At 40.8% G+C, this 16,545-nt stretch overlaps 1 protein-coding gene across 1 annotated transcript in view; it reads right to left on the bottom strand.

Annotated features, from left to right (window-relative positions):
• The window catches only part of IFT81 (intraflagellar transport 81), a 194,147-nt gene that overhangs the window by 21,589 nt on the left and 156,013 nt on the right, over nucleotides 1-16,545 (bottom strand). The window contains exons 14-16 of the mRNA XM_059408391.1: nucleotides 13,754-13,903; nucleotides 6,597-6,725; nucleotides 4,603-4,692 (exon numbers count right to left, since the gene is read on the bottom strand). Coding sequence (XP_059264374.1) covers nucleotides 4,603-4,692; nucleotides 6,597-6,725; nucleotides 13,754-13,903 — 369 coding nt within the window. The remainder of the gene's footprint in view (nucleotides 1-4,602; nucleotides 4,693-6,596; nucleotides 6,726-13,753; nucleotides 13,904-16,545) is intronic.

Raw genomic sequence — 16,545 nt, 5'->3', positions numbered from 1 at the left:
TTGGGCTAAGTGCTTATCATAGAGTCGGAGATTCTCTCTCTTCCTCTCCCTCCGCCCCTCACCCCACTCCTGCTCTCACTCACTCTCTCTAAATAAATAAATAAATAATCTTTAAAAAATATTTTTTTAGGGGCGCCTGGGTGGCTCAGTTGGTTGGACGACTGCCTTCGGCTCAGGTCATGATCCTGGAGTCCCAGGATCGAGTTCCACATCAGGCTCCCAGCTCCATGGGAAGTCTGCTTCTCCCTCTGACCTTCTCCTCACTCATGTTCTCTCTCACTGTCTCTCTTTCAAATAAATAAATAAAATCTTTAAAAAAATATATTTTTTTAAAAAGATTTTATTTATTTGCCAAAGAGAGAGAGCGAGAGAGAGAGTGAGCACAGGTAGGCCGAGAGGCAGCAGAGGAAGAGGGAGAAGCAGGCTCCCCGCCGAGCAAGGAGCCCGATGTGGGACTCGATCCCAGGACACTGGGATCATGACCTGAGCCAAAGGCAGCCGCTTAACCAACTGAGCCACCCAGGTGTCCCAAAAAAGATATTGTGGTAAAATATACATAAAATAAAAATTACCACTTAAACCATTTTTTAAAAGGTTTTATTTATTTATTTGTCAGAGAGAGAGAGAAAGAGAGAGAGAACACACAAGCAGGCAGAGTGGCAGGCAGAGGCAGAGAGAGAAGCAGGGTCCCTATCGAGCAAGGAGCCCAGTGTGGGACTTGATCCCAGAACCCTGGGATCATGACCTGAGCTGAAGGCAGATGCTTAACTAACTGAGCCACCCAGGCGTCCCCACTTAAACCATTTTTAAGTGTCCAGTTCAGTGGCATTGAGCACACTAACATTGTTTTGCAGCTGTGCCCACCATCTGTCCATCTTCAGATCTCTTTTCATCTTCCCAAACCAAAACTCTGCCCCACTGAACATTTAAGTTCCCATTTTCCCTGTTCCCTACAACCACCATTCCATTTTTGTCTGTGAATGGGACTATTTTTTTTTAATATTTTATTTATTTATCAGAGAGAAAGAGAGGGAAAGAGAGCGAGTACAGGCAGACAGAATGGCAGGCAGAGGCAGAGGGAGAAGGAGGCTCCCTGCCGAGCAAGGAGCCCGATGTGGGACTCGATCCCAGGACGCTGGGATCATGACCTGAGCTGAAGGCAGCTGCTTAACCAACTGAGCCACCCAGGCATCCCTGTGAATGTGACTATTTTAGTCACATTTATGTAAATGGAATCATACAGTATTTGTCCTTAGCACTGTGGGTTTTCAACATGGGAGAAGACACAGATGAAAATGTTGATGTGGCTCAGGTATCCCTCTGACTTAATGATAGTGGATATGGAAAGAACTGGAGTGTTGTATTATTTGGGAATCGTGGTAAGATAGCTATATCTCTTTGTGATGAGAGATATAGGCAGTGCTTCATATACAGAGAAATCTGGTTAAATCACATGAAAATGAGCTTCAGGCTTAGTTAAATTATTATGTTATAATAAATGACTTTATAGAATTTAAGAATTGGTATACAGTTTACTTAGAAAACAATTTGGTTGAAAAGCAGTAACATCCCTTCTTTTAAAAATAGCTTTAATAGGGGCGCCTAGGAGGCTCAGTGGGTTAAAGCCTCTGCCTTCGGCTCAGGTCATGATCCCAACGCCCTGGGATCGAGCCCCGTATCCGGCTCTCTGCTCGGCAGGGAGCCTGCTTCCTTCTCTTTCTCTGCCTGCTTCTCTGCCTACTTGTGATCTCTGTCAGCCAAATAAATAAATAAATAAACTCTTAAAAATAAATCTTTAATAATTTTAATGATAAATACTTTTTTAAAAGTTCTTATGTATTAGTCGTTGTTGCAAAGTGCCTTGTATGTGTTGTTTTTCATTTAACCTTTACAACCACCATTAAGGAGGCTAGCTTACAGAGGAGGAAACAAATTTATAGGGATAAAGTCACTTACCCATGGTTATCTAGGGTCTGCCTGATTCTACAGGCCATGTTCTTAATCATTCTATCTATATTGTCTGGCTAGAACCTTAAAGTAACTAGCACTAGGTACTAAAATTCCAACCATGTAAAAACGTACGTATGAGAGGACAAGGCTAAAATACAAAGATGAACACTGTTCCACTGCTACTAATAGGATAACGGGTGGTATACTCAAGATGTCAATTAAAGTCCCTGACATACCTATAGCCTCCCCAGAGGGAAAATTCTCTAGGAAGCCATACTTGGTACCATATCAACCTCCTCTCTTCTTATTCTGTCCTTACCCATCAGCATAGCTAGTTAGGCTAAGGATGGACCCCTGACCTGACCTGAGGATAGCCCATTGTCTATGAGATAGCTGGGCGTGAAAAACGAACCCCAAAACAGAAGAGCTGCACCAGGAATTTGAATCAGAAAATGCAGAGAAACAGGGCAGCTAGTAGTTTTTGAAAACTTCAACATAAAATATAGAGAGAGAAAGGTCACAGGTACGAAATGAACAATGCTTGGAACGCAGACAGCATTTAACAAATGTTTTTACTGTTATACTTATCATCTTTATCCACTGCTAGCGTTCCTGAAACTTCCCCGACCCAAAATGCTCTATAGCTGCAGTACCACTACCTGTTCCAGACTGATTATGATTCTGATCCTTGGAATTCCATGACAGCACATTTCCTTTACTGTCTGAAATACCCTTTCAATAAAACTCACTTAAAACAAATGAATTTAATAAATGAAATATTTACAGCTAGATTTCTTAGCTTACTATTAGGAAGAAATTTTATCATCACTAGAAAGACACGTAATCAGTCCCTTTTGTTTCCAAGTTGCTTACTCAAGAAAAGCATTAAGTAAACCAATGGATTAGAATGTAACCATGAATGTGCTATGGTGAGTGCTGTGAAGTGTGTAAACCTGGTGATTCACAGACCTGTACCCCTGGGGATAAAAATACATGATATGTTTATTAAAAAAAAAAAGAATGTAACCATGAAAACAATTCTTGATGTCCTTAATCGCAAAGCCTTGTTCAAAAATTCCCTTTTTGAAATTTTCTTCCTAACAAGCATATCACTTGCTTCCTCTTTCCTTATCAGTTAAGTATACGATTCTGATTATACTTTTTTTTTGTTTCCTTCCCTCCCTCCCTCCCTTCCTTCTTTCCTCGTAAGCTCTATGCCCAACATGGGGCTCAAACTCACGACACAAAGATCAGGAGCCACATGCTCCACAGTGAGCCAGCCACGTGCCCCTTTTCTATATTGTTTTTAAATTTTTTTAAAGATGTTGTTTATTTTTGAGAGAGAGAGCACAAGTGGTGGGGGAGAGGGGCAGAGGGAGAGAGAGAAGCAGGCTCCCCACTGAGCAGATCACAACCCAAACTGAAGGCAGAACTGAAGGTAGACACTAAACTGACTAGCCATCTGGGCGCTCTGCTATATCGTTTTTTTTTTTTTTTTTTTTTTAAAGATTTTATTTATTTACTTGACAGACAGAGATCACAAGTAGGCAGAGAGGCAGGTAGAGAGAGAGAAGGAAGTGGGAGCCCTGCAGAGCAGAGAGCCTGATGCGGGGCTTGATCCCAAGACGCTGAAATCATGACCTGAGCCGAACGAAGGCAGAGGCTTTAACCCACTGAGCCACCCAGGCGCCCCTGGGTTCTATATCATTCTTAAGTCGGGTTATCTTTTGTCTTTCTTGAGTTTTGACTCATTTGACCTGTGAGTATATGGACTCCAGACAACAGGGACTTGTCTCTTCCATTTCTTTTGTGATGACAGTGGTGTGTAATGGAAAGAGCAGGAGATGAGAAATAAGATAAGACAGATGCTGGAGTCAAGCGGCAACTCTCTCTCACTACCTACTTGTCTCTTTGGATAAGTCACTAAACCCGTCTCAGACCCCATGGCATTTTCTATTAAAAGGAAATGATGTGGCTTTTCACTGTGGTCCCTTGACTGATGGATGGCATTCGTGAAGAGTTTTATAGTTCCATACTCAGGCGCATGCAGTACAACCCACATTCAAACCTAAAATTACTACATGGAGAGCGATAAAGTGACAACTGCTAATGTCACTTAGATGGCGGAGGCCATCTGATCTGGATTTGTGGAGGGCATTTACCTTCTAACTAACAGTTTAGCTTCAAAGCGGTGGTTAGAATCAGCTTCCAAGCAATGGTATTTCATCACTTATCAGAAGCTTTTGTAGTTTGCCCCTGGCCCTGCTCCCCAGCAAAGCAAGTCCATCAATCTAAAGTTAACTTGTCACCACTCATCGGCAGACTCTGAGCTTTTACCTGGCCACAGAAGAATATGACTTCATATTTATAGCTCTGACATATATCAGAATTAAAGCAAAAATCTAATGTAGTTGAACTTGAGATTTCAACTTAAACTCCTCCTTCTCCTTCTCTTTCCCCAATAATTTGACAAAACAAACAGCATAAATAAAACAAAAAACTTCATAGGTTACATTATTACTCTTTTTTGTGGAATCATATAATAATAATAATTTGCTTTCTATAAATTACACAAGTAAAATATTCAGGAATCTAACTAGTACATCTGAACAAGACAAGATGCTAACAGTATCGCAAGTCAAATACACTTACTTGACATTTCTGACGCAACTGTCGTAGTTCTTTTATAACTGGGGCTAGGGCTGACTTCTTTTCAGATACCAGTGAATTCAGTTTTTTTACCTGTCATTTAAACAAAATACATGATCTAAAAAAAGAATTCAAAAGAACAAAAATACTACATGCATAAATATATTAAAGTGTTACATAAAAGAGTAAAACTGAAAATTACTTCAAAACCAAACAATGGGGAAATGATTAAGTAAATGTCATTTCAGTAAGATGATGGGATAGCATTTAACTTTCAAAAGTCAGTTATTAAGACAGCAAACCATATTTGCAATCTAACATTGAATGATGAAAAAAAAATTAGAAAGTTGCCCTTATAATAATACAATCATGTTGTACTATTAAAAATATGTAATTATGGGGCGCCTGGGTGGCTCAGTGGGTTGAGCCGCTGCCTTCGGCTCAGGTCATGATCTCAGGGTCCTGGGATCGAGTCCCACATCGGGCTCTCTGATCGGAAGGGAGCCTGCTTCCTCCTCTCTCTCTCTCTGCCTGCCTCTCTGCCTACTTGTGATCTCTCTCTATCAAATAAATAAATAAAATCTTAAAAAAAATATGTAATTATATAGATTATACAGTATATAAGTAATATGATGAAGTGATATTCAAAAATACATAATAACCCAAAGGATTTAAGTAATGACCTATCAAAATGGACAGCAGCCATAGAGACTAATGGGTTCTTGAAGTCCTCTGCTTTTTAGGAGTCAGGTTGTAGTAAGATCCAGAGGGTTCTGGGCAAGTGGCCAATGTGGAAAAAATAGGTGGAAGTGGGTCCTCTGAGAGGCTGGGGCAGCAGCTATTTACCAATAAGGAAGGAAAGATTTCAACATTTTAATGTCTGATGAAGCTGTATCAGTGCATTCAGGCTGAACAGCAGCTCCAAATATGGAAAGATACTAAGGACACACACAAAAATGAAGCAATTTTATTACTTAGGGCAGTATTATTTGGGAAAACTTATTTTTTATCTTAAATATTTCTTTAATGTTCTGTAACTTTTACACTTCAAAAAACCGCAAAGATGGGGGTGCCTGGGTGGCTCTGTGGGTTAAAGCTTCTGCCTTCGGCTCAGGTCATGATCTCAGGGTCCTGGGATCAAGCCCTGTATCCGGCTCTCTGCTCAGCAGGGAGTCTGCTTCCCCCTCTCTCTCTGCCTGCCTCTCTGCATACTTGTGATCTCTGTCTGTCAAATAAATAAATAAAATCTTTGGGAAAAAAAACCCGCAAAGATAAGGCAGCCATTTCAATACATAATTCTTTAGGGTATTTAAAAACCCATCATGTTTCCTTGGGAAAAAACCCCTGTAAAATGCATAAATTATGACAAGTTTAGCAACTTACTGGAATGGAAGCATTCAGAAGAGTTGCTAAAGACAGATGAAAGAATATAAAATAAACAATGTGCAGAAATGAAAATTTGAGTGTTTCACTGAAAACAAAACACAAAAACATCTGCTTCTAGCTATATAATTTTTAAAAACTAAAAACTAAAAAAAAAAAAACAAACCAACAAGTGAAATCAGGGTGCCTGGGTGGCTCAGTGGGTTAAGCATCTGCCTTCGGCTCAGGTCATGATCCCAGGGTCCTGGGATCAAGTCCTGCGTCGGGCTTCTTGCTCAGTGGGGAGCCTGCTTCTTCCTCTCCCTGCTCTGCCTGCTGCTCCCCCTGCTTGTGCTCTCTCTCTCTAGCAAATAGATAAAAAGTAAGTCTTTAAAAAAAAGAAAAGAGGGGCACCTGGGTGGCTCAGTGGTTAAGCCGCTGCCTTCGGCTCAGGTCATGATCTCAGGGTCCTGGGATCGAGTCCCGCATCGGGCTCTCTGCTCGGCAGGGAGCCTGCTTCCTCCTCTCTCTGCCTGCCTCTCTACCTACTTGTGATTTCTCTCTGTCAAATAAATAAATAAAATCTTTAAAAAAAAAAAAAAAAGAAAAGAAAGAAAAAAATCAAGTGTAATCACCATTTCAGACATGTCGTCGAGCGTTCGGCCTTTCATCTCATCAACCTCAGTCTTCAGTGCAGATACACGTTCTAGCTCTTCCTGGGTGTAACTATACCCAGATATACCCTTTTTCTCTTCAATAGTTTGCTAAAAGTAAAGAATAAAAATAGGTGTCAAAAATGGGGTCCACAAAATGGGTGACAAAACCTTGATGATTCTGTAAGAAGTGTACAGATTTAATGTATAACAATAAAGTTATAAGTAAAATTAGCTTAGAATTGTAAATAATAATTTTTATTGACAATAATTACATATCTTTATATGTTATAAACTTGCGTTAAACTTTGGTATCCTTGGGTGCATAGTATTTCTAATTTTAGGACTCAATAAATGTTTGGTGACTGAATGAATTCTCAAGTGATCAATATGTTTGCATTCACTCACCCATTCTGTGTTTACTACATACCTAAGCATGCTGAGCCTAGTTTTAAGCACCAGATACACAGCAGTGAACAAAACAGGGTAAAAAAAAAAGTCTTCCCTCACAGAGCTTACTTCTAGTGAGGGTAAACAAGAAATCTGTAGACAAATAGAATACATAGAGTGTGAGGTGAGAGTGGGGTTGGAAATCTTAAATAACAGGGTGGTCAGGGCAGATCTTTCAGAGAAGATGACATCTGAGCAAAGCCCAAATGAAGTGAGGGAGCAAGTCCTACAGATACCCAGGGGCTCAGCAAGTACAAAAGACATGTCCTTTCTAAGAAATAGCTAAGAGACTGGGGGAGCTGAAAATGGAGTGAGAATGAGGTTGGGGGTAGGGATCATGTAGGAGTCAGATGGTTTGCTGCAACAGTCTCGGTTAATGTCTACTGTCCTTTGCATTTTCAAAAGTGTCCTACTTTCGATGATAAATTATATGGTTACTTTATTTTTAGGCCAATGAAAGAGCTTAGGCTTATTTTAAATGAGATGGGAGGTTTGTTGGGTGGTTCAGAGTAAAGGAATTTTTAAATGGCCACTTTAACATCTGTGCTGAGATCAAACTATAGAGGGACGAAGGAAGCCAGTTAGAAGACTACTCAAATAATTCAGTTTACAGATAATGGTGGCATGAGTCAGATGGTGGTGGTAGAGGTAGTGAGCAGTGATCTATTTTAAGGTAGAGCCAACAAAATACTAAGACATATTAGATGTAGGGTGTGAGGAATAGTGAGGGGTAAAGGATGACTAAAGTTTCTGGACTTTAGAACTGAGGGGATAGAACTGCCGTTTGTTGAAATGAGAAAGACTCTGTAAGGCCAGGTTTGAGGGAGTAGTGAAGATCAGAAATCTAGTTTTGGACATTGAAAAAATTTGAAATGTCCAGTAGATACTGGACAAGATGTTACACAGTAAGAGGTCAAGATGTTACACATATAAGACTGGAATTTGAGGAGAAATCTAGGCTAGAGATATAGAGTTGGGAATTGTCTTCATAAAGAAGGTCTTTAAATCCATGAGACAGGATAAGATAACCAAGGGAGTGAAAGAAGAAAAGAGATCTAACGGCTAAGCCTAGGAACTCCAATTTTTAGATCTTAGATGAGAAGAAATCAGCCCCAGAGTAGGAATATCGGAGCGCTAGTAAGGGAGAAGAACAAGGATGAGGGAGTGATCAACTATGTCAAACACTGCTAATAGGCCAAGTAGGAAAAAGACTATGACCTGATTGGACAGGGTTCAAAACAGGATGGGAGAGCCAAAAGGAAAGAAAGAAAAAGAGAGAAGGAATGGAAGAAGAGTTGGAATTTGGGGCTGCTAATAAAATTGAGACTCCTAAGAAAGGAGTAGAGGGAACTATAGGGTATTAGCCCAAAATTCTAAATGCAATTTCCTCTTTGGGGATTACCAAACTCTAAGCTGTGCATAAGAGGGTAAGACTCCTAGCAACCAAGTGGAAATCAGTAGATAGGTGACTAAAAAACTGGGCAAAGACTTCAGTATCTCATAGCACTAGGGAGACAGAGGTAGGAATTCAAAACTAGTCAAAGTGTGTTGTTCCAGACTACCAGCTGAAACCCCAGAAAGGCTACTCCTAAGGAGTAAGGGTCATAACCTAAGAGTAAGAGCTAGGTGCTAGGTGGAAGGACTATTTCCTGGGAGTAGAGTTTCTGCCCCAGGTATGACGGGTGCACCTTAGGAATAAGAAAAAAACACCAGCTTTAGCAAAACTGGATCAAGAGGATCTATGAGAAAAAAACAAAACAAAACAAAACACCAAATGTTCTTCTAAGGAAGGAAGTGTTTGCAGAGCCTGGCATTCAATAAAAAGGTACTAGGTAAGCAAAGTAACATGTCTGAAAATCAAGAGAAAAAAAGGCGGATAATAGAAACAGATACCCAAATGAATTTATCAGATAAATAAATTTCTTGGCTGAATAGGAACTGTATCACACCACCTCTTGGAAGATAGAAAGACAGAAAGGGTCGACAGCATACAACTGACTGACCATGGGGTACAAAAAGGTAATTTTCTTGCCTGAAGATGAGACTAACTGTATGATGCAATTTGCATTCCAGAATTCCTCAGGGTATCAGACTGAAACGACTCCAGATGAATCCACTTTTCCTCACTACTTCATTCTGGTTCCTTTACTTCCTTTCTCTTAAAAGCATTCTCTTGACTTAATCATGTGGAGAGCAGTAAGAATTCTTGTTTCAGGTTCTGCTTTCAGAGAACCTGACCGAACCATAAAAATGGGCTTCTAGAGTGGGATTACTCACTGAATGAATGGAACCAAAGGGCCCATCCCTGGTGGTGGGGTGAATATTGCTAGTCCCATGCATGCTGTAGCAGTGCCATTGCTAAGACTTGTGGTGAACTGAGGCAGAGTATAAGCAGAGGTTGACTGTAGTGGTCATGAGAATGGACTCTTTTGGGAGCTCAGATCTCCTTTGGGAGACCCCACTGAAATGGACTTGACTGACAGGCGTAACTGCTGCCCCTCCGGATCGAGTCATGTTCCTACCAAGCCTATGCTTCCCCCAGGCTGCGCCTAGCATGACTGAGCATGGCAACAGTACTAGTGCTGGCCCGTTTCTGCCTGACAGGGGACTCCTCTAGCGGGTGACTGGCTCAGGAACTCCCCCTCATCCTCACCAAAACTTTCCTACAACTGCGCTGCAGTCTGAGGCTCTTCCTACACAAACCTCCTTCTTTCTCTCTCCCTTCATAGTTGTCAGTCCTGCAGTAGGTCCTTAATGGTTTTCCCTGCCTCCTCTTGCTCCCTTCCCTTTATCTTTCACAGTATTTCCTTCAGCAAATCTTTGGTACATCTAATCCCATCTTGGTGTCCGTTTCCTGAATTGTCACACAGAAGCACTAGTTGGTACAAGTTGCTGGTATTTGGAAAGTACACAGAAATAATAACTAACAGGACAATGGAATTGGGGTGGCTATTGCTATGCTCCAGGTATAGTTGAAGAGATAAAATGACAGCCTCAAACATACAAACCTTTAATTTAAAGCAAAGTGATAAGGTCAGAGAACCTTCTTAGGAGCTTTAAAGAAACCCTCATTTCCTATGGCTGAAGGGCAGTGGAAGCTGAAAACCAGGCACACAACTTAACTGTTAATAGGGTAAAACTTGAGAAAAGGCTGAATATATTCTGTGACAAAGTCAGGGCTCTAAGAAAGGGTACTACTGAGTCCAGGATGGAATACCTACATAGACTCACTTGAGAACCTTGAACCTCTAGATTATCTTATATCCTCTGGGCAGTGGCAAGTGGCTTAGCTTGTTGGTCAGGGGTCTGGGAGAACTAGGTACCAGGATTGGAAGACTGGGGACACGGAGGTCTGTGGAAGAGGCATGCAGATAGACCTACAGGAGTAACACATTAAGTGTAAAGATCTTTTCTCTTTATATCATATGCTAATGGCCACTAGAGAATTTCCAAAGCAGAAGAGAGTACTATACAACCATGTGGGAAGGATGATTTGGCCAGGAGATGTCAGGCACCCTCTGTCACTGGCCACCCAGTGCTTGGACAATGGGCTCATGAACAGAATGGCTATGCTGGCAAAGATGGAGGCTGAGCAAGGGCCAAACAGCATGGGCTCTCTCTCGCCAGTGCCCGTCTAGCTACTCGCAATGACAAATGTATGACCTGGCAACAAGAGAGAGATCAATCTTGAGCTCTAGATATAGAATCATACCTTGCAGAAACCAATCTTATGCCTTGAAAAGGGGAACATTTCATCCTGACCTGGACTGACCTGTATTCTGGGTAAGTATTTCCTTTTCTTGCCCCCAGTGCTTCAGCCAGCATCACTATCCAAGGGCTCAAGAGTATCTGGTCTACTGATGTGGAATTCTGTATAAATATCACTCAGACCATAGGATTACTTTATGGCATAGGAGATATGGTGGTGGACACGTGATCACTGGATTCAGTCACTGTACCACATATCACACCATCCAGGAAGCTAATACCATGAGAGTTTGGTAGAAGGGCCTTGTGAAGATACAACTAAGGTACAGCTTAGAGCTGACGGCCTCTGAGGATGAGTTCTACTCTTCAGGATGGATGGAGTATACATTTTAAACCAATGTCTACCATTTAGTGCCGTGTTGCCAATAGAACGAATACAAGGGTCTTGGAACTATGGAATGAAGGTATGAGAGTAACCACTCACTAGGGTGTCCACTTATCCACTTAAGGAATTATGTTTCCCTTCCAGACACCTTTAGGCTCTGGAGGTGTAGATCTTCTGGTTTTCAGAGCAGGCATGCTTTTACCAGGAGGCACATTAAAAGGCCTTTAAACTTAATGCTCTGACGACCATCTTGTCGTCTGGGGTCCTCATGCCTGTAGACCAGCAGGCAAAGAAAAAAGTTATTATATTGACAGGACATCATTATGTTATACAAATGCTGCTATAAATAAGGGCAAATAGGAATATGTTTGACACTCAGGGGATCCATTAGGGCATATCTTGGTACTCCCATTCCCAGTTTTAGCAGTAAATGAGTAATACAGCAACTGCAGCCTGCTAAGATCATGGTTCCTAGAGACTTACATCTCTTAAAGATGAGGGACTGGGTCATCCCACCAAGATAGTCATTTAGACCAGTGAAGGTGCTAGTCAAACATGAGGGAAATCTAGAATGGATGGTAAAGGAAGAAGATGTTGAGTATTAGTATGTCCTTGGGACCAAATGTAGCAACGAGAGTTTTCCTTTGTCCTGTTAACTCTCCTACTACAAATTTTCCTAGAAATTGCGATCAACCAGAATCCTGTAGAAGCTATACTTAAATGGAGTCAATTTAACATGAGAAACAGGTAGATCCCGGCATTGCAAGGGGTGGATTGTAACGGTTGTCGTTGGTGCCCCGTTCAGACCTCATCTGCAACCTGGCCTTAAGAGCTCAAGGTTCACAGTTGCTCCCTTCTACAGAAGATGCCCTCGCATTGGGCTAGGAGGTTACACCCTGCCACAGCACTGACTGACTGACTGATATAGGAGTAAAATGGCCAGTCCCTTTGCCTCAAGATGGAATCAACTTCACACTGCAATTTGAGCTCCAAAGTTCTTCACAGAATAAAAATGATACTGTCTAGTCAGGACTATGTCCTTGTTTGCTCTTTTCTGCTGCCCTATCTGCTTCCCTCATTCCCCTTCTTCTGAAGGCACTTCTTCCCTCAATAAATCACTTGTGCAAGGTATTCCCCTCTTAGGCTCTGCTTCTAGGGAACCCAGCTTAAGAAAAAACGTAAAGAAAAAACTGATGGAACTAAAAAAAGAAAGAAAGCAATAATCATAATCATAGAATTAACACATCTCTCTCAATAACTAACAGAACAAGCAGACAAAAATATCAATGGGAATATGGAAGATTTGAAATCATGGTTAACACACTCGACTGAACTGACATACAGAGAACACCATTCCCCAAAACTGCAGAATATACATTCTTCTCAACTGTGCTGGGACAATCACCAGAATAGACCATTTGCTGGACCATAATACAATACTCAACAAATTTCAAATGACTAAAATTACACAGAATGTTCTCTGGTCACAGTGGAAATAAGGTAGAAGTCAGTAACTGAAAGGTAACTAGAAAATGTTTGGTTTTAAGCAACACTTGGTTTTAAACAATAATCCACAGATCAAAGAAATTGTAATGGAAACTGGAAAATGTTTTTGAGGTGACCAAGAACACAATTACAACCTATCAATTTTGAAAGTAGTATCATTATGCACAGTGAATTTTCTATCTTAACTTCCCTAGAAGCAAACAATATTCAACAGCATGAGACAGAAAGTTCATATTGCCAGCTTAACCATGACTGGTTGAAACTTCATTCATATCCACCATACTGATGATAGCTGGTAAACCAGCATGCCGATGAAATAATTTCCCCGTGGGTGAAAGGAACAAAAATTCAATTCAAGAAAATTCTAAGGAACTGATGATGTCCACGATGAGATTTTGCTGTCAGAGGGACTATTCTGGGCTTAACTCTTTCCTGACAACTAAGGCACAAATACATAAGGAATAAGCCTGCAGGCAATCTTCCATATGGTACCTTTCCTAGATAATTCTTTTCAGAACTCCACGGAAATAGTTGCTTAGAAATTTCTGCCCAGCAGGCCATGATAAAAATATTTTATAGTCGCTCTCTTGGTATGATAATTTTTCTCATATTAATTAGCTAACCAAAGAAAAATCTACTTGGAATTCAACTTCTATCAATTACCCCAAAGTCAGCACACATGAAAAAGTTAGTGTTTACAGCTATGTTAAAAAATACACGAATCAGGGTGCAGCTGTGTGGCTTACTTCATTAAGCATCTGACTCTTGGTTTCGGCTCAGGTCATGATCTCAGGGTCATGAGATCAAGCCCCACATCAGGTTCTGCGCTCAGTACAGAGTCTGCTTGAGATTCTCGCACTCTCCCTCTGCCCCACCCCTGCCCATGCAGGTGCGCACTCTCTCTCTCTAAAATAAAATCTTTAAAATAATTAAATAAATACATAAGCTTATATGATATCTCTGGAATTAATCAGAGAACATTAATAATTTTATGGTGTTTTCAGTAAAAACAATGACCTCCATATACACCTGTAACCCATAAACCCTTTGGCATTTATATTTCTAGCACCACAAGATAATACTGTATTACCAGTTGATGTTGAATATTTTCATGACGTTGTTTAAGAAGTTCCTCCGTCCTCTGCAAGAGACCGAATTCAGCTTTAAATTCAGCTATTATTTGATGCTTCTTTTTGAACACTGTACTCTTGCTTCGAAGTTTACTGACGTATCGTTTGAACTGTAAAGAATACAACATATAACCTCATGAATAGAAAAGTCATTGCCAAATATATAGAACCTCAATGTATAAGAAAAATTTTCCTGTCCAACATGGGTATCAAAAGTATATAATAACAACTTAGTTTCATTAGAATTCTTGGAAAGACTAACTGCTCAATTAAAATATTTTGTGTAGATTTAAATTTTTGGACCCATCTAAATATTGTAAATCCTAACTTAAAAGCTATTTGTTTTGGGCTTTACAAATAAGGATTTAAAAAAGCAGAAACTCAACCCTATGAAAGTAAAAAGGCTAAAGGAGGAGGAGGAGGAGGAGGAGAAGGAGGAAGAGAAAAAGAAAAAGTAGGAAACCAACTCTGGCTGCGATCTTATCGTGGTATCTTTTACATATTGTACTATTTTGGTAGCACTGCATCTCCTGAGAGTAGTACAGCCAACCAGAACAGTTAACCCTTGTAGCTATTAGTTATCATTTAAGAAATGTACTGTGACTATATACACTAACAAGCATCTGAGACATTGGGATGAAACTCATCCCAAACCTTAAAAAGCTAAGAATATTCTAAATTAGTGTGAGCTTACAGTTGCTTAATTCAGCTATTTACCCACTAATGATATAAAGTTATAACTACTCTAGGGGCGCCTGGGTGGCTCAGTGGGTTAAGGCCTCTGCCTTCGGCTCAGGTCATGATCCCGGGGTCCTGGGATTGATTCCCGCATTGGGCTCTCTGCTCAGCAGGGAGCCTGCTTCCCTTCCTCTCTCTCTGCCCTGCCTCTCTGCCTACTTGTGATCTTTGTCAGTCAAATAAATAAATAAAATCTTAAAAAAAACGAGTTATAACTACTCTAATGGAAAGACCCCACTATTAACCAATACCAACTATAGTCTGGAAAAGCATATAAAATGAATAGGAATCAAAGGTATTCATTCGATAAACAGTGCTTACTAGGCACTGTGCCAGACACAGAAAATACAACTCTAAACAAGATACTCAGAAGTCCTGCCCTCACCAAGCTTAAGGAAATAGCGGCAAAAACAAACACTGAACTGATGTTTACAATCGTGGTGAACATTATGAAGAAGTAAAATGGTCCTGAGAATAAAGAATAGGAGTTTAACTTGGGTTGGCAGGAAGACAGGAAAGGTGGGCTTTGGGATTCAGAGGAGGTGGATTACGGCAAGCTTCTCAAAATAATTACGTAGAAGCCAAGACTGAAGAAGTAAGAGTGTGCTACAGGAAGGGAGGGAGAGGCAAAGAATAGCATTCCAGGTAGAGGGAACAGAAGGTGTAAAGATCCTGGCTCGTTAAAAGTATTGCTTGATAGAAGCAGCAAATGCCAGAAGCCAATGTGAGAAATTTTATGGTATTTCTGAAACAGAACATAATACTTAAAAAAAAAAAAAAAAAAAACCCTTCCTCTTATGTACCATTGTACTAGTAATTTTCAGATTTTTAAAACTACATAAAATAATTTTTCTTCCTGCTTTTCCTTTTATTAACTACATTATAAAGAAAATTTCCAAGTAAGGATTTGGCCTATTATTTTTTAAAAGATTTTATTTATTTATTTGACAGGCAGAGAGGCAGACAGAGAGAGAGAGAGAGAGAGAGAGAGAGAGGGAAGCAGGCTTCCTGCTGAGCAGAGAGCTCGATCCCAGGACCCTGGGATCATGACCTGAGCCAAAAGCAGAGGCTTTAACCCACTGAGCCACTCAGGCTCCCCTGGCCTATTATTTTTAAGCCCATTACTTCAAAACAAAGTAAGTTTCCATTTTACCTAATACAAGGTAATTTTTTGGAAATTTTTATTTTTTAAAGATTTTATTTATTTATTTTAGAGAGAGAAAGTGTGAGCAGGGGAAGGATAAAAGAAGGAGGGAGAGGGAGAAAGAGTCTCAAACAGACTCTGTGCTGAGCATGGAACCTGATGTGGGGCTTGATCTCATGACCCCAAAATCATGACCTGAGACAAAATCATCAGATGCTTAATGAACTAAGCCACCCAGACACCTCATTACTTTTATTATTTATAAAATTATTTAGAACTCTTTTCAAGTTAGCCTTTAAAAGGATTGGGTATTAAAAAGGCTAAGATGGGGGCGCCTGGGTGGCTCAGTGGGTTAAGCCTCTGCCTTCGGCTCAGGTCATGATCTCAGGGTCCTGGGATCGAGCCCTGAATCGGGCTCTCTGCTCAGCGGGGAGTCGGCTTCCTCCTCTGTCTCTCTGCCTGCCTCTCTGCCTACTTGTGATCTCTCTCTGTCAAATAAACAAATAAAACCTTGAAAAATAAATAAATAAATAAAAATAAAAAGGCTAAGATGTGTGGTGCCTGGGTGGCTCAGTGGGTTGAAGCCTCTGCCTTCGGCTCAGGTCATGATCCCAGGGTCCTGGGATCGAGCCCCACATCGGGCTCTCTGCTCAGCGAGGAGTCTGCTTCCTCCTCTGTCTCTCTGCCTGCCTCTCTGCCTACTTGTGATCTCTCTCTGTCAAATAAACAAATAAAACCTTGAAAAATAAATAAATAAATAAAAATAAAAAGGCTAAGATGTGTGGTGCCTGGGTGGCTCAGTGGGTTGAAGCCTCTGCCTTCGGCTCAGGTCATGATCCCAGGGTCCTGGGATCGAGCCCCACATCGGGC

Source organism: Mustela nigripes, chromosome 8 (assembly GCF_022355385.1).
Source record: "Mustela nigripes isolate SB6536 chromosome 8, MUSNIG.SB6536, whole genome shotgun sequence".
Classification (NCBI taxonomy): domain Eukaryota; kingdom Metazoa; phylum Chordata; class Mammalia; order Carnivora; family Mustelidae; genus Mustela; species Mustela nigripes.
The sequence above is the reverse complement of the archived record's forward strand: the minus strand, read 5'-3'. Positions and strand labels throughout refer to the sequence as shown.